This window comes from Symphalangus syndactylus, chromosome 23, assembly GCF_028878055.3.
Source record: "Symphalangus syndactylus isolate Jambi chromosome 23, NHGRI_mSymSyn1-v2.1_pri, whole genome shotgun sequence".
NCBI lineage: Eukaryota > Metazoa > Chordata > Mammalia > Primates > Hylobatidae > Symphalangus > Symphalangus syndactylus.
This window is the reverse complement of record NC_072445.2, coordinates 67,626,726-67,651,488: the sequence shown is the minus strand read 5'-3', so window position 1 is coordinate 67,651,488 and position 24,763 is coordinate 67,626,726. Positions and strand designations below refer to the sequence as shown.

The 24,763-nt window shown below is 47.7% G+C and overlaps 1 protein-coding gene and 1 long non-coding RNA gene across 2 annotated transcripts; both read right to left on the bottom strand.

Moving 5' to 3' along the window:
* Window positions 1–4,365: 4,365 nt before the first annotated feature.
* LOC129473180 (tubulin beta-1 chain-like) lies at window positions 4,366–7,112 on the bottom strand. The gene is made up of 3 exons (XM_055263408.1): window positions 6,968–7,112; window positions 6,303–6,413; window positions 4,366–4,997 (listed from the first exon to the last, which is right to left on the bottom strand). The coding sequence occupies exons 1-3, from the start codon at window positions 7,110–7,112 to the stop codon at window positions 4,366–4,368; spliced, it is 888 nt and encodes a 295-aa protein (XP_055119383.1).
* Window positions 7,113–10,044: 2,932 nt separating this feature from the next.
* LOC129473279 (uncharacterized) lies at window positions 10,045–24,002 on the bottom strand. Its single transcript, XR_008654233.2, has 3 exons — window positions 23,902–24,002; window positions 19,373–19,803; window positions 10,045–10,955 (listed from the first exon to the last, which is right to left on the bottom strand). It is a non-coding gene; the product is annotated as an uncharacterized lncRNA (long non-coding RNA).
* Between the last annotated feature and the right edge of the window lie 761 nt (window positions 24,003–24,763).

Genomic DNA, 24,763 nt, shown 5'->3' with positions numbered 1-24,763 from the left:
GAGTCAGAAAACTAAAATACCTCTTGGTCTGGGTAGACACTTTCACTGGATGGGTAGAAGTCTTTCCCACAGGGTCTGAGAAGGCCACCTGCCTTCTGTCAGACATAATTCCTCAGTTTGGCCTTCCCACCTCTATACAGTCTGATAACGGAGCAGCCTTTATTAGTCAAATCACCCAAGCTGTTTTTCAGGCTCTTAGTATTCAGTGAAACCTTTGTATCCCTTACCATCCTCAATCTTCAGGAAAGGTAGAACGGACTAATAGTCTTTTAAAAACACAACTCACCAAGCTCAGCCACCAACTTAAAAAGGACTGGACAATACTTTTACCACTTGCCCTTCTCAGCAGTCAGACCTGTCCTCAGAATGCTACAGGGTACAGCACATTTAAGCTCCTGTATAGACACTGCTTTTTATTAGGCCCCAGTCTCATTCCAGACACCAGACCAACTTGGACTGTGCCCCCAAAAACTTATCATCCCTACTCTCTTCTGTCTAGTCATACTCCTATTCACCATTCTCAACTACTCATAAATGCCCTGCTCTTGTTTACACTGCCAGTTTACACTGTTTCTCCAAGCCATCACAGCTGATATCTCCTGGTGCTATCCCCAAACCACCACTCTTAACTCCCTCTTAAAGTAAATAAATAATCTTTGCTGGCAGGGCTATGCTGAACCTCCTTAGGCACTCTCTAATTGGATGTCCAGGGTCCTCCCAATTCTTAGTCCCTTAATACCTGTTTTTCTCCTTGTCTTATTCTGTTTTTTCAATTCATACAAAACTGTATCCAGGCCATCACCAATAATTCTATACGACAAATGTTTCTTCTAACAACCCCACAATATCACCCCTTACCACAAAATCTTCCTTCAGCTTAATCTCTCCCACTCTAGGTTCCCACGCCACCCCTAATCCCAGCCCTGAGAAACATCGCCATTATCTCTCCATACCACCCCCCAAAATTTTCACCACTCTAACACTTTGCCACTATTTCATTTTATTTTTCTTATTAATATAAGAAGACAGGAATGTCAGGCCTCTGAGCCCAAGCTAAGCCATCATATCCCCTGTGACCTGCACGTACACATCCAGATGGCCCGTTCCTGCCTTAACTGATGACATTGTCTTGTGAAATTCCTTCTCCTGGCTCATCCTGGCTCAAAAGCTCCCCTACTGAGCACCTTGTGACCCCCACTCCTGCCCGCCAGAGAACAACCCCCTTTGACTGTAATTTTCCTTTACCTACCCAAATCCTATAAAATGGCCCCACCCCATCTCCCTTTGCTGACTCTCTTTTCGGACTCAGCCCACCTGCACCCAGGTGAAATAAACAGCCTTGTTGCTCACACAAAGCCTGTTTGGTGGTCTCTTCACACAAACACGAGTGAAAGTGGGTTCAAGCGATTCTCCTGCCTCAGCCTCCTGAGTAGCTAGGACTACAGGCGCCCGCCACCACGCCCGGCTAATTTTGTATTTTTAGTACAGACGGAGTTTCACCATGTTGGCCAGGCTGGTCTTGAACTCCTGACCTCAGATGATCCGCCCACCTCGGCCTCCCAAAGTGCTGGGATTACAGGTGTGAGCCACTGCACCTAGCCCCAAGGAAATAATTTAATACCAATCAATGAAGGCCTTTTTCTGATGAAAAGCTCTTTCAAGAATGTTTACATGGAGCCACAGACTTTTCCTCGTTGTAAAGAACCTAAAGGTTGTATATTTAAAAATTAAAAGATATTCCAGCTGGGTGTGGTGGCTCACACCTGTAATCCCAGCACTTTGGAAGTCCAAGGCGGGTGGCTCATGAGGTCAGAAGATCGAGACCTTCCTGGCTGACACAGTGAAACCCCGTCTCCACTAAAAATACAAAAATTAGCCAGGCGTGGTGGCGGGTGCCTGTAGTCCCAGCTACTCGGGAGACTGAGTCAGGAGAATGGTTGAACCCGGGAGGCAGAGCTTGCCATGAGCTGAGATCGCGCCACTGCACTCCAGCCTGGGCGACAGATCGAGACGCAGTCTCAAAAAAATAATAATAATAATTAAAAGATAGTCCAAGATTATCATGGTTTCTCTTTGCAGAATCCCTGACAAGAAGTGATATAGCCTACCCCTGAACCCCTCCCTTGACAAAGTGCTCCTACAGAGCCAGTGATTGCACGCATATGTGACAAGTAATTTACATGTGCATTTCATTTAATCCTCATAATGGCCTTCTGAAGTGGCACCATGATCACCATTTTTTGGACAAAGAAGTTATGGCTCAGAGAGATTAAAATCCTTGCCCAAGACCATACAACTAGGAAGTAAAAAAAAGACTGACTTTAGGAACACAGGTTCATCTTGTTCCAGAGGCTGTACTGTTTCCACTCTGGGGTAGGCAGGACTCTAAGGTAGCCCAAGATTCACCTGGCTCGTGGTATATACTGTTGGCAAAATGAGTCAAACTCTGTAAAATAGTCAAAGAGGTTTATTCTGAGCCAAATATGAGTGACTAATGGCCTATGATACCGTCCTCAGGAGGTCTTGAGAACATGTGCCCAAGGTGGTCAGGGTCCAGTTTGCTTTTATACATTTTAGGGACACAGAAGGCGTCAATCAATTCATATAAGATATACATTGGTTTGTTCTGGAAGGGTAGGACAACTGGAGGGAGAGGGGCTTTCAAGTCATAGATAGATTCAAAGATTTTCTGACTGACGATTGGTTGAAAGAGTTATCAATAGAAAGGAATGCCTGGGTTATGATAAGGGGTTGTGGAGACCAAGGTTTTATCACGCAGATGAAGCCTTCAGGTAGCAGGCTTCAGAGAGAATAGATTGTAAATGTTTCTCATCAGACTTTAAGAGTCTGTTCTATCAGCAATTCCAAAAGGCAGGAGGGAATGCAGAGACATGTCCAGCTCCCACTTCCCATCATTGCCTGAATGAGTTTTTCAGATTAACTTTGAATGACCTTGGCTGAGACAAGGGTTCTATTCAGATGGTTGGGGAGCCTTAGAATTTTATTTTTGTTTGACAACACTCACCTTTTCCCAGTTGTTCAATCAAGCATAAATCTAGGTACTGCTGTGACAGGATTTTGCAGGTGCAGTTAAGTTTCCAAGTCAGTTGACCTTAAGATAGAGAGATGATCTCATTGGCCTCCCGTAATCACATGAGCCCTTTTGAAGAAGAGGATTTCTCCACCCATTGACAGAGAGGATATTCGAGTTTGGAAGCAGTAGAGACCCCCTCCTGATGACCTTGAAGGATCAGCTAGCCTGCTATGGAGAGGGCCATGTGGCAGGGAACAGAAGGCAGCCCCCAGGAGCAGGAAGCAGCCTCTGGTCAAAGGCCAGCAAGAAAACAGGAACCTCAGCCTATCACCGTGAGGACCTGGCCCCTGCTGAGCACGTGAGCAAGCATGGGAGAAGCCCCTGAGCTCCTGATAAGTGCAGCCCTCCCAGCCCTGCTGGACTCCCAACCAACGGAAACTGTAAGGTGATCGTGTTGTGTTAAGCTGCTTGACTTTGTGGTAACCTGTTACAATAGCAAACTAGTACACGATTTCTTCTTTGATGGGTGACATAGGTCAGGTGCCCCAAAGCACACCCTGAGGCTAGGATTTGAGTGGAAGTTGAAAAGGGCAGTGTCTGTCCTGGGAAGCGCTGGAAGTGCTGTGGGGTACAGAGCCAGGAAAGAGAAGGAAGCCAAGGGGCTGCCTCAGAACAGGTTACTGCTGCAGGTGGCAAGAGTTCAACCCAGGGGCATCTGTCAGAGACAAGGCAGAGCTTCACTCTGCGTTGCCCCACCTGAGTGGAGGGGAGCTGGCTATTTAGGCTCCAGAAAGAGGTTTACCTTGCTGCACAAATGAGCCCTGGGGCAGGTCACAGTTTTTTTCAGTAAGAAGCCATCAGCAGGTCTGAGAAAAACAACGGCCAAAGGCACAGGGTGGGTCCAACAGTGTCTGCTACAAAGAATTTTGATGGGAAAGTCCTTGTATCTACTGACAGTGGCCTTCAGCCTTTGGCCCTGCTGTGTCCCCTTAGTTAACATGTCTGTCTTCTGCGGCTACCATTCAGATTCCTGTCATTTGCATGCTGCAGCAGTGCTCTCCTCACTAACTAAGCATTTCCAGTCCCTCACTGGACCCACCATGAAGCAGGATTTTAAATACTTTGTAATCTAGAGAGGCACTGGATTCAGAGCTCAATGCAAAGGCCAGAGATGCTCTCACTCATTTAGTTGTTCTTGTCTGAAGGCTGGGACGATGCAGGTCTGATTACGTCACCACTGGAGAGCCTCATCACACTGGTGACTCACAGGAAGCTGTCCCGGTTCTTGTGCAGCTGCTGAAAAACATTTCACTTTCCCCGCCCCTCTCCTCTTAGTGTATGGATGCTAGGCAAGGGCAGGTCATCTGCTGGGTGAGCTCGGGCACCGTGAGCGCCCGGTACTGCTGGCTGCCCCGGCTGGTCAGGGGCGCAAAGCCGGGCATGAAGAAGTGCAGGCGGGGGAAGGGCACCATGTTCACCGCCAGCTTGCGCAGGTCTGCGTTCAGCTGGCCCGGGAAGCGCAGGCAGGTGGTGACCCCGCTCATGGTGGCCGACACCAGGTGGTTGAGGTCCCCGTAGGTGGGGGTGGTCAGCTTCAGGGTGCGGAAGCAGATGTCATACAGGGCCTCGTTATCAATGCAGTAGGTTTCATCTGTGTTTTCCACCAGCTGGTGGACAGAGAGGGTGGCGTTGTAGGGCTCCACCACCGTGTCTGACACCTTGGGTGAGGGCATGACGCTGAAGGTGTTCATGATGCGGTCTGGGTACTCTTCCCGGATCTTGCTGATGAGCAGGGTGCCCATCCCGGACCCCGTGCCGCCCCCCAGAGAGTGGGTCAGCTGGAAGCCCTGGAGACAGTCACAGCTCTCTGACTCCTTCCTCACCACATCCAGGACCGAGTCGACCAGCTCGGCTCCCTCTGTGTAGTGGCCCTTGGCCCAGTTATTCCCGGCTCCGCTCTGGCCTGCCGGAGGGAAAGTGAACATTAGACACTAAAACATAAGGAATTTCAAAATCTGTCATTTTGACTATGGAGGAGAAGGTAGGACTGGTCTTAGACTGGCAGACTCTTCTCTTTTGAATACTCTTCTTTTACCTAAAGAAATATTTTTCTTTTTCTTTTTTGTTTTTTTGAGATGGAGTCGTGCTCTGTCACCTAGGCTGGAGTGCAGCATCTCCATCTCGGCTCCCTGCAACCTCTGCCTCCCAGGTTCAAGCAATTCTCCTGCCTCAGCCTCCCTAGTAGCTGGGATTACAGGCACCTGCCACCATGCCCAGCTAATTTTTATATTGTTAGTAGAGACAGGGTTTCACCATGTTGGCCAGGCTGGTCCCAAACTCCTAACCTCAGGTGATTCACCCACCTTGGCCTCCCAAGGTGCTGGGATTACAGGTGTGAGCCACCGCACCTGGCCAGAAGTATTTTTCTATGTGAGTGACCCTCAGAAACCTTCGGGATCATAGTAAAGTTAGAAGTAAGTTTAGCAAATCTGAGGCCGTTGACTGAGGAAGAGGATAGGGTTAGAAAACTTAATTGGTTTTGAAATACATACATTTTTAAGAGGCATTCCCTTTATACTCAAGTACAATTAAACAGGCAAGGTGAAGGCAGTGTGACCAGGAGAGAAGGTGGCCTCAGCATCTGTCTAGCTCTGGTCATAACCTGTGCTTTTGGCCCCTGGCTATTTATTTATTTATTTGTTTATTTTTGAGACAGAGTCTCACTCTGTCACCCAGACTGGAGTGCAGTGGCGCAGTGGCACGATCTCAGCTCACCATAAGCTCCGCCTCCTGGGTTCACGCCATTCTCCTGCCTCAGCCTCCCGAGTAGCTGGGACTACAGGCGCTCGCCACCACGCCCAGCTAATTTTTTGTATTTTTAGTAGAGACGGGGTTTCACCGTGTTAGGCAGGATGGTCTCGATCTCCTGACCTCGTGATCCATCCACCTTGGCCTCCCAAGGCCCCTGGCTCTTTGAAGTCCTTTCAAGTTGCCTATAGCCTATGAAGCCTGGCTTGAAGCTTTTCCTTGCTCTTTATTCCTTCCAGTCTGAGGCTGCTCTGCAATGGGAGGGCTGCAGCAGCCCTCTGCAGGCTGGCATTGATCTGTGAGCCATGACCGCCCATGGACTGCATGGAGCTAGGCCAGGACTCAGGGCTGCCGTGGACACAGTGTGGCCTCGGCACTGAACACTAAGAACTGTGCTTTGCAGGGCTGTTAGGAAGAAGGTGTGTCATTTGGCCAGTTCCCAGTGATCATGACTACATACCGAACACGAAGTTGTCTGACCTGAAGATCTGGCCAAAGGGTCCAGACCTGACGGAGTCTGTAGTTCCAGGCTCCAGATCCACCAGGATGGCCCGAGGTACATATTTGTTACCTGCTGGGATGAGAACTGACTTAGACCTGGCTCGGGGAGGGAGTCAGAGCAGCATTCAATTCCAGTATCTGAGACAAAAGGAAAAGAGGAGGTTTTCTGATTTTAAGAAAAAGGAGGTCCTGGCTGGGCGCAGTGGCTCACGCCTATAATCCCAGCACTTTGGGAGGCCAAGGTGGGCAGATCACAAGGTCAGGAGATCGAGACCATCCTGGCTAACATGGTGAAACTCCGTCTCTACTAAAAATACAAAAAATTAGCTGGGCATGGTGGCGGGCACCTGTAGTTGCAGCTACTCGGGAGGCTGAGGCAGGAGAATGGCGTGAACCTGGGAGGCGGAGCTTGCAGTGAGCCGAGATCGTGCCACTGCACTCCAGCCTGGGCAACAGAGCGAGAAAACAGGCAGGAATCTTAGGAAACCATAAAGCATGTTTTTCCAGCAGTTGGCATTTGAAATGAATATGTGAGGAGCATGCCTTTGTCGCATGCATATTCCTAGGACGTTTCATCTCCCACATCATGGAAAGCAAGGATTCCTGGGCACACACATCCCACACCAGCAGCCTCATTGTAGTACACGTTGATTCTCTCCAGCTGCAAGTCACTGTCTCCATGGTAACTGCCTGTGGGGTCGATCCCATGCTCATTGCTGATGACCTCCCAAAACTGAAATGAAAAAAGAACCACACCATGGCCCGGCATCCTGAATGTCACTAAGGATGTCCTTGTCCTCCTCCCATGTCCTTGAAACAGGGGCTTTTTGGTCAGACAGTTAATAAGTGCTAGAGAGCAAAGAGCTGCACCCCCTATTTCCTGCAGCAGCCGCTGCTGAGGGCCTTGAAAATCCGCAGAGCATCCGCCATATTATGACGATAGACTGAAAGGCTGGGAGGGGCCCTGGAGGAGGAGGCAACACAGCAGAAGTCTTTCTAGGGAGAGGGTGGGGAGGTGGGACAGGGATACAAGGAGGCTCTGTCACTCCAGGCAGGGCTGAATGCCATTGCATCCAGGATGATTGATGGGTCGTGGCAGGACCAAGGACAGGGGACTCACCTATGGCTGCCTCCAAGGATCAAGCTCTCTTGATACAGACCCCAGGCACCTCTGCAACAATGCAGGTTTCAGCCACCGATCTACATGCTGGCACTGACCACCCGAGGGACTGAGAGGGTTCCTGGGCAGCAGTGAAGGGAGCTGGCCATTGTGAGGGCGCTGGCTTCATTGTGAATTTGCAGTAGGGAGGGGGTGAGGGAGTTGCGTGGGCAACATGGTGGTTCTCAAAGAGACCACGTCCTTGTACAGGTGCCCGCCCCCACCCATGCACCAGACCCGCTGCTGCCTCCCCTGCGGGGGTTGGTAATGTAATTATAGCCCCCACCCAGTGCTGTCACCTGCTGCCTTGGGGATGGGCAGCAAGAGCATCATGGTGTATGTCATCATGTCTAGACAGGGCGTGAGCAGGGCAATTTATCTGCCACCCTCACCTGTGGGCGTCAGATGACCCTATGGTCAGATAAATACAAATCCAAGCTGGGAGCGATGGCACCTGAATGGACTTGCAACTCTTCAGGAGGTTGAGGTGGGAGAGTTGCTTGAGCCCAGGAGTTCAAATCTAGCCTGGGCAACACGGTGAGACCCTGTCTCTTAAAAAAAAGGAAATCCAGACTTAGATAAAAAGAAACTAGGGCGGGTGCGGTGGGTCACGCCTGTAATCCCAGCATTTTGGGAGGCCACGGCAGGCAGATCACCTGAGGTCGGGAGTTTGAGACCAGCCTGACCAATATGGAGAAACCCCGTCTCTACTAAAAATACAAAATTAGCTGAGTGTGGTGGTGCATGCTTGTAATCCCAGCTACTTGGGAGGCTGAGGCAGGAGAATCACTTGAACCCAGGAGGCGGAGATTGTGGTGAGCCGAGATGGCGCCATTGCACTGCAGCCTGGGCAACAAGAGTGAACTCTGTCTCAAAAAAAAAAAAAAAAAAAAGAAAAAAAAAAAGAAAAAAACTAACCAAATAGCCTATTGAAATAAAGAGAATGCTCTGGTTTTATTAACCTGTGTGTATCCAAAATCAACTAGATAAAGCTTTTCTTTAGTAGGGTGGGGTAAGCAGGACTTGCAGAAGCTTTGTTATGGAGGAGGGCAAGTGGATGGGTAGACAGGTGGCAAAATCAGGTCTCTTCGACAGGAAATATTTTTCTCTATACTCAGCTGAGTGTGCAACTGAGCCTTTCAGGAAGACAGTGCGCCTCTGAGTGCTTGCGTGAAAGGCAACATTTAGGGATTTATGGGTAAAAGCCAAATTGAAGTTTGGTCAAGCCAAAGTCGTTGGTAAAAAATTGGCAACTGTGAGCCCGTGGTTATTCTCTTACTGTTTCCGACAGACAAAATCTGTCCTTCAATGTTATTAGGGATGGAATAACTTTCACTGTATTCAGTGCTACTAGGGATGGAATAACCTTCACTGTATTCAATGCTATTGGGGATGGAATAACCTTCACTGTATTCAATGCTACTGGGGATGGAATAGCCTTCACTGTATCCAATGCTACTGGGGATGGAATAGCCTTCACTGTATTCAATGCTACTGGGGATGGAATAGCCTTCACTGTATTCAATGCTACTGGGGATGGAATAGCCTTCACTGTATCCAATGCTACTGGGGATGGAATAGCCTTCACTGTATTCAATGCTACTGGGGATGGAATAGCCTTCACTGTATCCAATGCTACTGGGGATGGAATAGCCTTCACTGTATTCAGTGCTACTGGGGATGGAATAGCCTTCACTGTATCCAATGCTACTGGGGATGGAATAGCCTTCACTGTATTCAGTGCTACTGGGGATGGAATAGCCTTCACTGTATCCAATGCTACTGGGGATGGACTAGCCTTCACTGTATTCAGTGCTACTGGGGATGGAATAACCTTCACTGTATTCAATGCTACTGGGGATGGAATAGCCTTCACTGTATTCAATGCTACTGGGGATGGAATAGCCTTCACTGTATTCAATGCTATTGGGGATGGAATAGCCTTCACTGTATTCAATGCTATTGGGGATGGAATAGCCTTCACTGTATTCAATGCTATTGGGGATGGAATAGCCTTCACTGTAGGGATGGAATAGCTTCACTGTAGGGATGGAATAGCTTCACTGTATTCGATGCTATTGGGGATGGAATAACCTTCACTGTATTCGATGCTATTGGGGATGGAATAGCCTTCACTGTAAGGTTGAGGCGGATTCAATTAGGTCTCAGGGGTGCGCTGGCCTTCGTGTTCTCAATGGCCCGGAAGATCTAGCTGTGTCATCTGCTGACTGTGTTCTAGAATGACAGGTGTTAGAGAGTCTTAGAGATCAGCATTCAAGAGAGGTATACCTAGCATATGTTTAAAACAATAATTATTAACCCTTTTCCCATTTAGGAAAAAAAAGTACAGCTGGCTGCTAGTGCTCATTTAATTTTACATAAACACATTCTTTGAGGCCAAAGCAAATCTGACTGATTTTCAATGTGGAAGTAAAATATAAAAACTGTTTTTGAAGTTTTATTTCTAAACAGACCTAATATCAGAATCATCTGAATCATCTGAGCCATTTATTTTAGAAAAACTGTATTCATCACATGAGTCTTTGGCCAACAGCTATTTAATGATGTTAACATCACGCATAGGAATGCTGCGTTTTCTAGGCTCTGACATTTTCAGCGATCAAGAATTATTATATTTTGTAAATGGAGCTACCACCACTAAAAACAGAATGCTATAAATAGAATGATGTCTTCTGTTTCCAATGTCAATATGCTAGAGAAATGCAAAAGTAATAATAAAAGCAAGGTCTTTCCTGGCAAAGGTATCTTTGGGTAAATGCTGCAGCCAGAAGTGCTGCCGGCAAGTGTTCTCAGGGCAAATGGGAAAAGCGTTAAAGGTTAAATTAGACAGAAACCAAGATTTGAGGTTTGAAGGAAGCTAGCCTAAAAGGTCTTGAGACGTTGGGCCTGGAGTGTCCTTAAACGGAAGTATAAGGACAATAGTGGCAATTCAATGCATTTCCTGGTTTGCAGTCTGAATATTTTTGGTGATGGCATAGACATCAGAGAGGTCTGTGGAAACATATGCACATCAGTCACTTCTGATTGCACAATCCCAAGTGCCCTGTGGGAAGCTAGGATCATGTCCTATGCCAGCCAATTTTTGTGGGCCACTCACTGGATTTCTTTAATTCTCTGGTGATGATGTTAGCATCTTTGGTAAGATTGTCCACAGTTCTGGTTGTTTCCTGAAACAGAGCATGGAGAATGTGGGAGCCTGGGTGAACTTACTGAGTGGCCCACTAGCAGCAGCTCCAGACACAAAGCTTGTCTGTCCACGACCTACAGCAGCATGAAGCCTTTCCAGTGTCCTTCCAACCTCTTAGCCTCTTGTTCTATGGCTTCTTGGGATCCTGATGAGGAAGGAAGGTCACAGTCTCTTTCTGGGGCTGATATTCTGTGCCTTGGCTTGTAGATGTAAAGTTTTTGTAGATCTTTTGTATTGTCTAGTGCCTGAAAAACTTAAATCAGTGATAATCTTGTAGTAGTTAAGAAGAGAAGGTGGGCTAATTAAAGATTTGAAAAGCACAAAGAGGATTAGCTAAATAACAGGATCTATTCCAACCAGCAGGCATGCTTTTTCCTTTCCTGTCCAGCCCCCTTCCCATAGGAGACAATTTGTAGATCAAAGAGGTCATGTTCACTCAAAGCTTGCATTCCTGTTCTAGACCACGTTCCAAATATTATGGTGCTTGAATATCATTCTCAGATTGCCCAGAACCCACTTCCAATGCCTGAGAACACTTCTCTCTGGGTCAGTCCTCCTGAGGGTAGGCCATGCCTGTAGTGTGCACCCCTAGAATCAAGAGGTGTTCCAGGGGTAGCTGCCTGTGAAAATGATGGAGTTCGGATGCGTAGTCTAGGACATCCACAAACATGCACCCAAACCACAGTAAAAACTGAACAACAAAGCTTATGTGAGCTTCACTGGTCAGTAACACTCCATGTGTGTTGTCATATGTTGATATTGGGAAAGTAATATGCCCTGACTCCACAAAAAAAAACTACGTTTGACTCCCCTGGACTTCACTGTAGGCACTTTTCCCTTGGCTGGTTTTGATTTGTATCCTTTCCATGTAAAAAAAATCATTACTGTAAGTATAACAGATTTCAGTTAAGTTCTGTGACTCCTTCTAGTAAATTATCAAACCTAAGGGTGATCTTGGAGACCCTTGTATTTGCAATTGGTTTCAGAAGCAACAGTGGTCTTAATGACTGTTCCCTCTGACATTACAGGTCGCCAAAACACTTCACAGTTGGTGTCATAGGTGGGATTCACTAGCCCCACCCTGACTCGCTGTAACATGTGATTTGAGAGGAAGAAGGAGGAAAGGGCTGGGGGTGATTAAATGGTTGGAAGTAATGAGCCTTTGATTACTGGATGGCCACAGGGTTGCCAGTGGTACGGAAATGGTGCTGTGCTGCAGTTAGTTGCTGGAGGCAGAAGTTACCAAAGGAATTTAGAAATAATGGCTACAATTCTGAGGAGTTGGTACTGGATAAATAAGGAAATGAAAAGTAACAAGGAACAAGCTAGTACCAATCTCTTGGTTATTGTTATCTGTAATAACTAAAATAAAAGTAAGAGTATTGGGATGGATCCTGAGGCTGTTCTAAGCTTGTATTCAGGTGGGCCCAAGCTAGAGCCACTAACGTCAGTGCTGCTACCAGAGGGAACAGTTAAGCAGATGCAACCAATAGCTAAGATGTGCAGGGGAATGGGGGAAGGACAGAGGAGAAAGTCAAGGGACTCATCCCAGCAGGACAGAAATCTTTCAGTGGTTATTAGTGGCAGGAATACAGCAGACCTTGATGGAGTGAAGACAAAAGCCTTAATGCAGCACTCTCAGAAACTGTAGGGACTGATAGGAGTCCCTGCTTGTCCCCCAGCAGTGAAGATTTTTTTTTTTTTTTTTTTTTTTTTTGAGACAGAGTCTTGCTCTGTCACCCAGGCTGGAGTACAGTGGCGTGATCTTGGCTCACTGCAACCTCTGCCTCCCAGATTCAAGCGATTCTCCTGCCTCAGCCTCCCAAGTAGCTGGAATTACAGGCACCTGCCACCATGCTTGGCTAATTTTTGTATTTTTAGTAGACGGGGTTTCACCATGTTGACCAGGCTTGTCTTGAGCTCTTGACCCTCAGGTGATCTGCCTGTCTCGGCCTCCCAAAGTGCAGGGATTATAGGCATGAGCCACCGTGCCCGGCTGTGAAGGGCTTTAAATAAATCTGCTTTATTCACTTTAAACAAACTCTGCTTCATAGTTTGGAGGAATTTTAAAAGCCAGCAAGCAAGGATGACAATGAGAAACCTGATTTTCAATCATTGAGACAATGGTCTCACAATCTAATCAGGATGAAGATTGACAAAAGGGCCTGAGTCCCTTAACCCCATCTTCAGCTGGGGAACTGAGGGTGTATGCATGCATGTGGGTAAATGGTCAGCAGGTGGAGAGAAGACATTTCTAGGACTCCTTGACACAGGAGGCCCATGCACTGTGATTCCAAAAAGCTGTTGAAGTTCTAAGGGGCTACAGTTAGATTGAGAGGATATGGGAATGAAATATTGAAGAAATTAAGTGAAAGTTTGGATGAAATTTGGAATGTCTGAACAGACTTTATGTGAAGTGGTGGTATCTCCTTTACCTGAGTTTATTAAGCACATGGATATTGAGTCTGACTGGGGACTGCTTCCCTCACCTAGTACTATAAGACATTAAGCATGTAAATCTACCCTTCAGCCAATATTGGCTGAACATGCCAAAAATTGGAATCAAGAAAATTACCTGAGCCCATGCAGGTTGTTAATTTTACTAGAGTAATGATGGGGACAGATTATCTGTGCAATGTGTCTGTGCAGGGGGCAGGTTGGAACTTATTGTAGTAGCCTCTGAGAGCCACCCAGTGATGACTACTGGGATTTTGGACTAGGAAAATTCCATTCAAAAGGCAATTAGTTACTAACCTTCTACTGGACATTAATTGAAGCTGCCCTATGACTGAAGGACATAAACTGATCTTAAAACCTGAAATATTCAGAATGTCTTGGACAATGTCAGAGAAACACTCTAATGGAGAAAACAGTGCTCAGAAAAGCTCCATAGTAAAATGGAATTGGTTTATACAGGACCATGGTACCAGGGGAATGCAAGGAGGAGACACTTGTGAGCAAGGAGCCTCTTCTCCCCTAGCATTGACTCGGAACCACCCGAGGAGCTGCTGGGCCGTATAACCAGTTGAGTGTTACCCTATAAACAACTTTTATTGATCAACAAAGAGCTACTTGGTTTATGGATGGCAGTTCCAATGTGAGCAGATAGCATCCTATTTGGAAGGCGCCATTCTGACTGAAAAAGGTACAAACAAATCAGCTCAGTGGGCTGAGATGCATGCTGTTTGCCCCTCTGTTTGAGTTTTTGCCGACTCATGGGCAGTAGCCAATGGCCTGGCCATAGACTAAGCCAGGTGGCAATGGAAAACTGGCCTCTTAAAGGGATGCACATATGGGGCACAGCCCTGTGGAAATCACTATGAGAATTTGAGGGCTACGGTGAAGTAGGACATGTCAGCGCCCATCAGAACACCCTTCCAGGATGAGAAAGTGGTTGGAATTGGCAAGTGGGTATCCTGTGCACTTGCTTGGGTGGCCACCTGGGTTCATGGAAGGCGTGGATATGGGGGTAGTGGGGATGCTGCAGTGTAGACATGGCTGAATCCACACATGTTCCTCTTGTGCTCTCTGAGGCACACAATACCAGCTGCTCAGCCAGCCAGCAAGAGAGGCAGGGATGTGGATGGTGGTGGGGCAGATTCTCCAGGGCAAGGCCCTGCACGGAGCTGCCAAGTTGGTCTGATGCTGATGGCCCTGAGCGGTGACAGCATGCTGGCAGCCCTCACTCGCTCTCGGTACCTCCTCTGCCTGGGCTCCCACTTTGGTGGCACTTGGGGAGCCCTTCAGCCCGCCGCTACACTGTGGGAGCCCCTTTCTGGGCTGGCCAAGGCCGGAGCCGGCTCCCTAGGCTTGCAGGGAGATGTGGAGGAAGAGGCGCGGGCAGGAACCGGGGCTGCGTGCGGTGCTTGCGGGCCAGCGCGAGTTCCGGGTGGGTGTGGGCTCGGTGAACCCCGCACTCAGAGCCGCCGGCGGGCCCTACCGGCCCGGGGCAGTGAGGGGCTTAGCACCTGGGCCAGCAGCTGCTGTGCTCAATTTCAATTTCTCGCCGGGCTTTAGCTGCCTTCCCGTGAGGCAGGGCTCAGGACCTGCAGCCCGCCATGGCTGAGCCTCCCCACACCCGCCGCTCCATGGGCTCCTGTGCAGCCCAAGCCTCCCCGACGAGCGCCGCCCCCTGCTCCGTGGCTCCCGGTCCCATCCACTGCCCAGGGGCTGAGGAGTGCGGATGCACGGCGCGGGACTAGCGGGCAGCTCCACCTGCCGCCCTGGTGCGGGATCCACTGAGTGAGGCCAGCTGGGCTCCTGAATCTGGTGGGGCCTTGGAAAACCTTTGCGTCTAGCTCAGGGATTGTAAATACACCAATGGGCACTCTGTATCTAGCTCAAGGTTTGTAAACACACCAATCAGTGCCGTGTCTAGCTCAGGGTTTGTCAATGCACCAATCCACACTCTGTATCTAGCTAATCTGGTGGGGACGTGGAGAACCTTTATGTGTAGCTCAGGGATTGTAAACGCACCAATCAGCACCCTGTCAAAACAGACCACTCGGCTCTACCAATCAGCAGGATGTGGGTGGGGCCAGATAAGAGAATAAAAGCAGGCTGCCCGAGCCAACAGTAGCAACCTGAGTGCATCCCTTTCCGCACGCTGGTGCTTTTGTTCTTTTGCTGTTTGCGATAAGTGTTGCTGCTGCTCGCTTGCTGGCTTCACACTGCCTTCATAAGCTGCAACACTCACTGTGAAAGTCAGCAACTTCACTCTTGAAGCTAGTGAGACCACGAACCCACCAGGAGAAACGAACAAATCCAGATGCGCTGCTTTAAGAGCTGTAATGCTCACCTGCAAGGTCTGCAGCTTCACTCCTGAGCCGGTGAAACCCCGAACCCACCAGAAGGAATGAAACTCCAAATACATCCTAACATCAGAAGGAACAAACCCCACACATGCCACCCTAAGAGATGGAACACTTGCTGCGAGGTTGTGCGGTCTTTTTTGAAGTCGGTGAGACCAAGAGCCCACCAATTCAGGACACACAAGCCCCTGGTGTCTACAAACGGGTCTTGACCGGAATAGGCACTGGCTCTGGACTGGATGTTGAGCAGTGGTAGATGCAGGTGTTACCACAAAAGGACTAGAATTGAAAATATTGCCCCAATTTATACCAGTTAATCACTCAAGCTGTATTTGCAAAATTATGACAGTAAGAGAAACCTGGCATAGCTGACTGTCTGGCCTCTTAAGCTCTAAGCTGTCTTTGTTCATTCCTGGGCATAGGCTAAGCTAACCTAGAGAGGAATTTAGTTCATGGGTTAACCTTAATGTAAGCATGATAGTAGCCCTTTCCAAAACTACACCCTTCCTTGTTCAAAGATCAAATTGCTTTTTTAACACTACGAAAGGCCACGGATTAAGATTAGGAAGGGGTCTGAACTCTGCTAAGATGTAGGCATAGTGAAACAATAACCAGCCATTGTTCTAGAGGGCATAAGAGTCATAACCTCCCCAACTGCTCCTATAGATAACATCACTATTGTCAAACCCAAGACTGGTGTTCAAAACTGCATCCTGATGAACCAGCTGGCACCACCCAGAATGGGAAACTGGCTGAACTAGTTTTGCGATCCCACCAAGGAACTCGAGAACAGTAGGAAGACAGCTTCAACCCTGTGATTTTATCCTCAACCCAAGCAATCAGCATTCCCCGTTCCCTAGCCCCCTCCCTGCCAAATTCTCCTTTAAAAGCCCTAGTCTCTGAATTTCTGAGGAGAGTGATTTGAGTAGTCAACTCTTTCCTTTTGGCCAGCCTTGTGATAGTTAAAACTTTTATTTATTTGTTTATTTTTTTGAGATGGAGTCTCGCTCTGTCGCCCAGGCTGGAGTGCAGTGGCACGATCTTGGCTTACTGCAACCTCTGTTTCCCAGGTTCAAGCGATTCTTCTGCCTCAGCCTCCTGAGTAACTGGGATTACAGGCACCCGCCACCACACCCGGCTAATTTTTTTGTATTTTTAGTAGAGACAGGATTTCACCATGTTGGCCAGGCTGGTCTTGAACTCCTGACCTCAGGTGATCCGCCTGCCTCGGCCGCCCTAAGTGCTGGGATTACAGGTGTGAGCCACTGCACCCGGCCGTTAAACTTTTTCTATTGAAAGAAACCTGCTGTTCTCAGTGCATTGGCTTTTCTGGTCAGAAGGCAGGATGAACCAATCAGGCAATTACATTTCTTTGGAACACACTTTAACCCTCAGAATAAAAGTTTGATAGAGAAGTGGAACAGGCAATTGAAATGTGTGTTGTCTAAAACAGGGTGATAAAGGCAGGAAGGGCTGGCTTACACGCCTTCACGCACACACTCCACAAGAGGGGCCCAAGGGAGTGCACACCGGCCACAGTCCTCGACTTTTCTGTGGGATCTGGGGAGGCAGGGATGGGGGGATGCTAATGTGACTACACAGTTCTTCCCTATGTCACTTCACCTTCCGTTTTTCCTACCTCATGCAGCGGCTGCAGGATCATGGCAGCAATGGTAGGTGCCAGAAGGAGGGATGATCCCTAAGCAAGAAGCTAGAACCAGGCCTTTAAAGCTTTGTGTCAGAATTCCTGGGGGCCTGATGGTGTGAGCTGTGCCTTCACCCTGTCTGGCAAAATTGGGGTTAGCGCTGAATGCAGCTGTGTTACCTGGTTGCTGGGAGCGCGCACTAGTTCTGTGCCTGCGTGCCTCTATCCTATATGAGTGGGAAAGGACTGAGGCAGAAGTCCCTGCTTCACCGTGCTTGCTTCTGGCAGTCTATACCAGCATAGTGGCCAAACCTACCGTCCTTTCCAAAGATGGAAACACTGGTAAAAATAAAATGATAGAAGGGGAAAGGCAGCTAAGAGCAAAGGGATGAATAAATGGTTTATGCCATGAGGGAGATCTGATATTTACATTGGCGCTTCAAGAAAGACTCTGAGCGAGAGGTGATATTGTCTCTTTTTTTGTTTGTTTTGTTTTTTTTTAGACAGAGTTTCACTCTTGTTGCCTAGGCTAGAGTACAATGGTGTGATCTCGGGTCACTGTAACCTCTGTCTCCTGGATTCAAGCGATTCTCCTGCCTCACCCTCCCAAGTAGTTGGGATTACAGGCATGCACCACCATGCCTGGCTAATTTTTGTATTATTAGTAGAGACGGGGTTTCACCATGTTGGCCAGACTGGTCTCGAACTCCTGACCTCGAGTGATCTGCCCACTGGCCTCCCAAAGCGCTGGAATTATAGATGTGAGTCACCGCTCCTGGCTGATACCGTCTCTTACCACAGTTATATACCTGATGCCTGAAAAGGTGGAGCTATGGATTGCTGAGACTGCATGTGCTTTTGGAACCTGACCATGTCGAATGAAAGTCTGCAAACCTGAGTGTTAGCATTCGGGAGACATTTTGGTCATATGATATAATGATTGGTGGTCATTTGATTGATGATTGATGGACATTTTGGTCATATGATGGAACTGGAGTAATTGATAATGATGAAGTAGGACTCTGGTAATGTGGTGATATCTTTTGGCTTCTATTTTTTGGGTTACCATATTGTGATGTGGTGTAACACTGGCCTTGTTACCAATAAGAGTCAACTACCTTATATAAACAAGTCTTAAAATAATGCTGATATTGATGATCAAATATACTGAGAGATTGAGTTAAAACCTCTTCAGGTTGTAATAAAATGGCTGACCTGAGGAAGAACTGGGTTTACCTGACTGTTACCTAATTTCTATGCTAAATAACTCAGTATAAATTTATCAGAACGTACAAATAACAGCAGATCAAGGGAGGAAAAGAGTAATATCAAATTATTAACAGTATAAAAATATGAAAATGTATGTAATCGCTTTATAGGACAGACGAGTTTCCCACTATTGCTCTATCTGTCTAATAAACACTACACTAACTATAGATGCCTAAACAAAGACGATTGTTTTGTGTATAAGAAAGCCTTGGCCAAATGCCAGAGGGTAGCTTATGTAGTGAAAAATTGATTTTGCCCAAAGAGAGGTCCAGCCTTTGCCGTTGGCACCTAGGAGGTGATCTCTAGGCCCCTGGAATGTCCTGACTAACTGGAGTGTCTTTGCTTTGGGGGGATTGGCCACCAGACAGCCTAACAGTGTGATTCACGACACATGCTTTGTGCCACATAACATCAGTTCCAATCTCCCAGGGACTGGAGATAAAAGGTATCAGCCTTGCCTCCAGGAGGGGCTAAGCAGTAAAGGCCAGCCATGTGGGTGATGTGTGGTCAAGCCCGGAAAAAAATGCTGGGCCCCAAAGGCTCAGGTGGGCTTTCCTGGTTGGTGATGCTCTGGGCACGTTGTCACACATCAAAGCCGGTGAGGGCAGAGTTAACAGTGTGCAGGACTCCACCGGGAAAGGACAACCTGAACCTTTGCATTTGGGCCCCTCTTGGTCTCCACCTCATGCGTCTCCTTCCTTGGCTGATTTTAAGCCGTGTTCTGTTCCCTGTAATAAACCATAACTGTGAGTACAACAGCGTTCAGTGAGTTATGTGAGTCCTTCTAGCAAATTGTTGAAGCTGAGGGTGGTTTTGGGAACCCTCCAAACTTGTACGTGATGTCAGACATGAGGGCAGTCTTCTATGTGGACACTGTGTGCCCTCTAAAGCTTCATAAATTGCCCTAACTTGCTTGGAAAATGAAGGGAATACTTACATATTGAGTGCTGAAAACCCCAGCCTTCCACTCAGCTCTTACAGTGCTGGCAGCCAGGAACAAGGAGCAGGACATTGGCATATTCTACTCTGGGGAATATGATCAGCTCAAGAAAGACCTAATGACAATGACTATATCAGTCAGTGTTTGCTGTGTAACAAACCACCCCAAGATTTGGTGGATTAAGATGAAGCCTTTGTTAATCACAGCTTTGCAGTTTGGCTGAGCAGTTTCTCTGCTCCAGGCCAGTTCATTTGGGCCTTTGTGTTCTATGGGAGCCTTCCTGTCTCGTCCAGTGGTTGGCTTGATGTCAGCTGGAACAACAGCCATGTGTCTTCCATCGTCCATCAGGATAATCTAGGCTTTTGTGGTGGCAGAAAGGTCCCCAGCTGCTAATGTTCCATCTGCCAAAGCAAATCACGTGGTCAAACCTAGGTTGAAGAGATAGGGAAGCAGGCTCCAGCTCTTGACTGACAAAGTGGCAGAGTCACCTTTCAAAGGTGTAGGCATCAGTCAGGATTCTCCAGAAACAGAACAAACAGAGCCTGACATCACAGGGCAGACCAATCTGGCCAACAGGGTGAAACTCTATCTCTACTAAAAATACAAAAATAAGTCGGGTGTGGTGGCATGTGCCTGTAGTCCCCGCTACTCAGGAGGCTGAGGCAGGAGAATTGCTTGAACCTGGGAGGTGGAAGTTACAGTGAGCCAAGACCGTACCATTGCACTGCAGCCTGGGCAACAGAGAGATTCCATCTCAAAAAAAAAATAAAAATAAAATAAAATAAATAAATAAATAAATAAATCTATATACCCGAACAAGCAAACAGGGGTAAAAACGGAAACATAGAGGAAATTATGTAGGGGGAGGAAAACATCTTTGAAAACCTCATGAATTTCCTCAGATAAGAGATGATAGAGAATCCATGAAATAAGAATAGGAAGATGTAAAAAATAAAATTTGGAGAATAAAGAAAAGTTCTTGAGAACTATATAAAAACACAAGTGAACACATGGAGACCTTGGAAAATAGGTCAAGTGAGTCTCCTAGAAAGTGCAGTAAGAAGAGAAGGAGATGGAAAACAGGAAAGAACTGACAAGAAAATGAAGACTGGCCGGGTGCAGTGGCTCATGCCTATAATCCCAGCACTTTGGGAGGTCAAGGCGGGTGGATCACCTAAGGTCAGGAGTTCGAGACCAACCTGACCAATACGGTGAATCCCCGTCTCTACTAAAAATACAAAATCTTAGCCGGGCATGGTGGTGCATGCCTGTAATCCCAGCCACTTGGGAGGCTGAGGCACGAGAATCACTTGAACCTGGGAGGCGGAGGTTGCAGTGAGCCAAGATCATGGCACTATAGTCTAGCCTGGGCGACAGAGCAAGACTCTGTTTCAAAAAAAAAAAAAAAAAGAAAATGAGAACTGGGCTGGAAGTCCAACATTGGATAGATAGGAATTCTGCAGAGAATAGTTTTTCTCTTTTTTTTTTTTTAGACAGAGTTTTGGCTCTTGTCGCCCAGGCTGGAGTGCAATGGCGCGATCTCGGCTCACTACAACCTCTGCCTCCAGGGTTCAAGCAATTCTCCTGAGCCTCAGCCTCCCAAGTAGCTGGGATGACAGGCGCCCGCCACCATGCCCGGCTAATGTATTTTGTATTTTTAGTAGAGACGGGGTTTCATCATGTTGGCCAGGCTGGTCTCGAACTCCTGACCTCAGGTGATCCATCTGCCTTGGCATCCCAAAGTGCTGGGATGACAGGCATGAGTCACCGCAACCGGCCGAGAATGATTTTTAAAAATGAGACACATGATCATGTATCAAGAAAAATGACCAAAGAACATGAGTTTCCAGATACAATTCTATGTGATGAAGTCCATCACCTTCTTATAACCTGCACATATGATGTAGTTACTTTAAAATGAATTGTCTCAGGTTGGTTCCTGGGGAAACAGACTCAGAAGGAGATTTGCATGTGAAGCATGTCAGAGAATGAAGAATGGAAGACTGGGGACGCCAGGAGTCAGGTGGTGCATTCCCAGGAGCTGTCTCGGTCTGTCCCAAGTATCTCTGGAGCTCAGATGACCCTCAGAGATGCCCCAAACTGAGGCAAGGGAACTAAACTTTTGTACTATCCCCCAGTGCCCAGCACTTGCACTAAGCCGTCCCTGAGGAGGGGGCTGTGACTGTGGGTGGGCTGCTCACTTTAGCTGAAGATGACTCTAAGAGAGGGGCTCTCTGAGGGCCAGCAGTGGCCCCAACTCCTAGCAGCTGGGAGAATATGAAGGGGGAGTCTGTGGTCCGTGTAACATTTGCGTTGTTAAACTGGAAGCTTCTAGTTTTGACTTCTTTGAAGTCTTTAATGCTCACTTGGTCAACAACCTCTAGTTATACTGCTGACTCTCACCACGGGGAGACAGGTGTCTGGCTGGCAGACAGCGTGTGCTTGGGGCTCCCATGCCGTGCAGCAAAAGCCGGATCAGGGAGCTCAGTGCTGAGGCCGGCAGTGGCGACAGTCACCCAGCACTGTCTGTGGGGAGATTGTGAAGTCTCTCTGGTTCGGGGGTAGGAGGGTGACATTGAAAGGCCTATTGTTGCTGCACAAGTCGGTAACATGGATTTCATCAGCGATTATGCAGGCATTTCGCTATTGCTAGATCTGACTCCTACACCCATCTCTCTTTTGGGTCTCAACTCCAAAAGGGGTGCTTGTTATAAGGCCCCTCAACCCTTACTGTGTGGCTGTGCTTATTCAAAGAACATCCAGACTATTACATTTAACTTTTTTCTTTTTTGAGATGGAGTCTCATTCTGTGGCCCAGGCTGGAGTGCAGTGGTGCGATCTCAGCTCACTGCAAGTTCCACCTCCCGGGTTCACGCCATTCTCCTGCCTCAGCCTCACAAGTAGCTGGGGACTAAAGGCGCCCGCGACCACACCCGGCTAACTTTTTTTTTTTTTTTTTTTTTTTTTTTTTTTTAATTTTTAGAGACAGGGTTTCACCGTGTTAGCCAGGATGGTATCGATCTCCTGACCTCGTGATCTGCCCGCCTCGGCCTCCCAAAGTGCTGGGATTACAGGCGTGAGCCACGGCACCCGGCCTGCATTAAAAAATTTTTAAGCTTACCAAAGTGACGAATTAGAAGTATTTGTATCTTAAATGACTTTTCAATTTACAAAAGATTGATCATCTATCACCATATAAGGAACTTCCTTATTACGCTTTAAATGTAATTCCAGTTACACAAATTCAATTAACTTCTCATTCATTGCCAAAGCTGTTTCTATATCATATCTATATCCTATTTATTCAGTGGTGCCTGTTAAGTGCAGCAAGCTTGTGAGGTGGGTAGAAGAGAAGGGAAAAACATCTACATTGAACGTCTTCTGGGTTCTACAACCAGCTATGGTGCTACACACACACACACACACACACAAAGACGTAGATATTATCTCCTGCTTACATGTGAGGAAGCTGGTTCAGAGGGGTTAATAAAATGGCCTGGCATCACACAATGCCTGCAAAAAATCAGCAATCGCATCCCCTGCTGCCTGACAGCACATTTTCTGAAGTTTCACATCCAAGCTGTTTCCTAGGTAACCACCACACAGCCTTCAGGACCGTCTGCATAAATAGGGAGGAAGGGGGAATCCAGCCAGCGCCTCTCATTTCCTGCATTAACAATAGTGCAGGCCTTTGTCAGGGCGTTAATGTGGCGAAAACAGCCCCAAAGCTTATCCGTGGGATTCTAGTTCAAATGAGATATTTCCACTCACTGAAGGGCCCGATTCATTGAGGATCTTGCCTGTCAGAGCACTGAGCCTGTTTCTATTTTTATTCACTCCCCTGCCTTTTCCTTTTCTCCCAGGCTTTTTGTTCTCACAGCAAGGAGTGAGTACTCCTCCTTGTTCACATGAGCCTGTGCCCCTCGAGAAATGCCAGGATCTGAGCAACCCACCGACTCCCCTGATAGGCAAAGGGCTCTGCAGAGTCCGCCAGTCCCCGGCCCTGGGACTGGCCAGGACAAGGCCCAGGGCCGGCATGACTCTGGGTCACAAGGTCTATTCATCTTGGTGTGGCTTCTTTGCTTATTGTGCTCCGTCCTGTGATGGTCTCTGCAGAGGGCCACAGAGACTTAAAGAACTTGCTCTCCTTTCCCTGTTGCAAGAGACAGGTCTAGGTTGAAGGACTAAGTAAGCGAGGGAAATGAGGGTCACGGCAGCCCACTCCCTTAACACCTTTAACAATTTGATCTCCACCCAACCGAAGCATTGCCTCTATACTTTACTGAGAAGCTGAAAGGCACTTTGCTTTTATGAGCAGCTCTCTTCCGAAATAAATATTAATGACATTCAAGCTCATGGGTGTTGCTGAAAGCCATTTTTCCCGGCAATATTATATGCAAAGAACAGGTTGGAAATGTCGGTGGCCAGTCATATTATGTATGGTTGTATTAGTCGGTTCTGGGATTGCTGTAAATAACTACCTGAGACTGGGTAATTTATGAAGAAAGGAGGTTTAATTGAGTCACAGTTCCGAAGGCTGTACAGGAAGTATGGCTGGAGAGGCCTCAGGGAACTTACAGTCATGGCAGAAAGCAAAGGGGAAACAGGCATGTCTCACATGACGGGAGAAGGAGGAAGAGGGCGAAGGGGGAGGCGCTACATACTTTCAAACAACCAGATCTCGTGAGAACTCACTCGCTAACACAAGAACAGCAAGGGGGACATCCGCCCCCATGATCCACCAGGCCCCTCTTCCAACACTGAAGATTACAATTCAACAGGAGATTTGGGCAGGGACAGAAATCCAAGCCATCTCAATGATTGACATCTTCACTTGTCCTTTCAAACATCCATGGTCAGCTGCAGCGTGGCATAGGTCGCCATCAAGAGGCAGCCGACTACCTGTGGTGCTGGCCCACAGGGATGGGGAAGGGCACACACAGATATTCATTGGGAAGGCATTGGATTGAGCAGTTTGAGCTGGTGGGTGAAGGCAGCAGGCTCCGTCTCTGGACATGATGGTGCACCAAGTCACACTATTAGTTCTGGATGGGGCAGGCATAGGGCAGGGACAGGGCTCAGTGCCCAAGCAGCAGGGCAGGGCTGACCTAATCCCAGGGTGCCACAGCTAGTGGCTGGATATGAGGTGGCCCTGTTGAATACCAGTGATACATTTTTCGGGTGTGGTGCTGCCACTGTGGTTACATCAGAGAATGCCTTTGTCCCCAGGAGGTGCGTGCTGAAACATTTAGGGTGAAGCATCGTGATGTCTGCAATCTACTTTCAAATAATTCAGCAGAAAAAAAAAGCTTACACACAAACGTGGCAAAATGGGCAAAATGTTAAAAATGACTGAAGGCAGAGGAAGGGTATGCAGAGACTGACTGT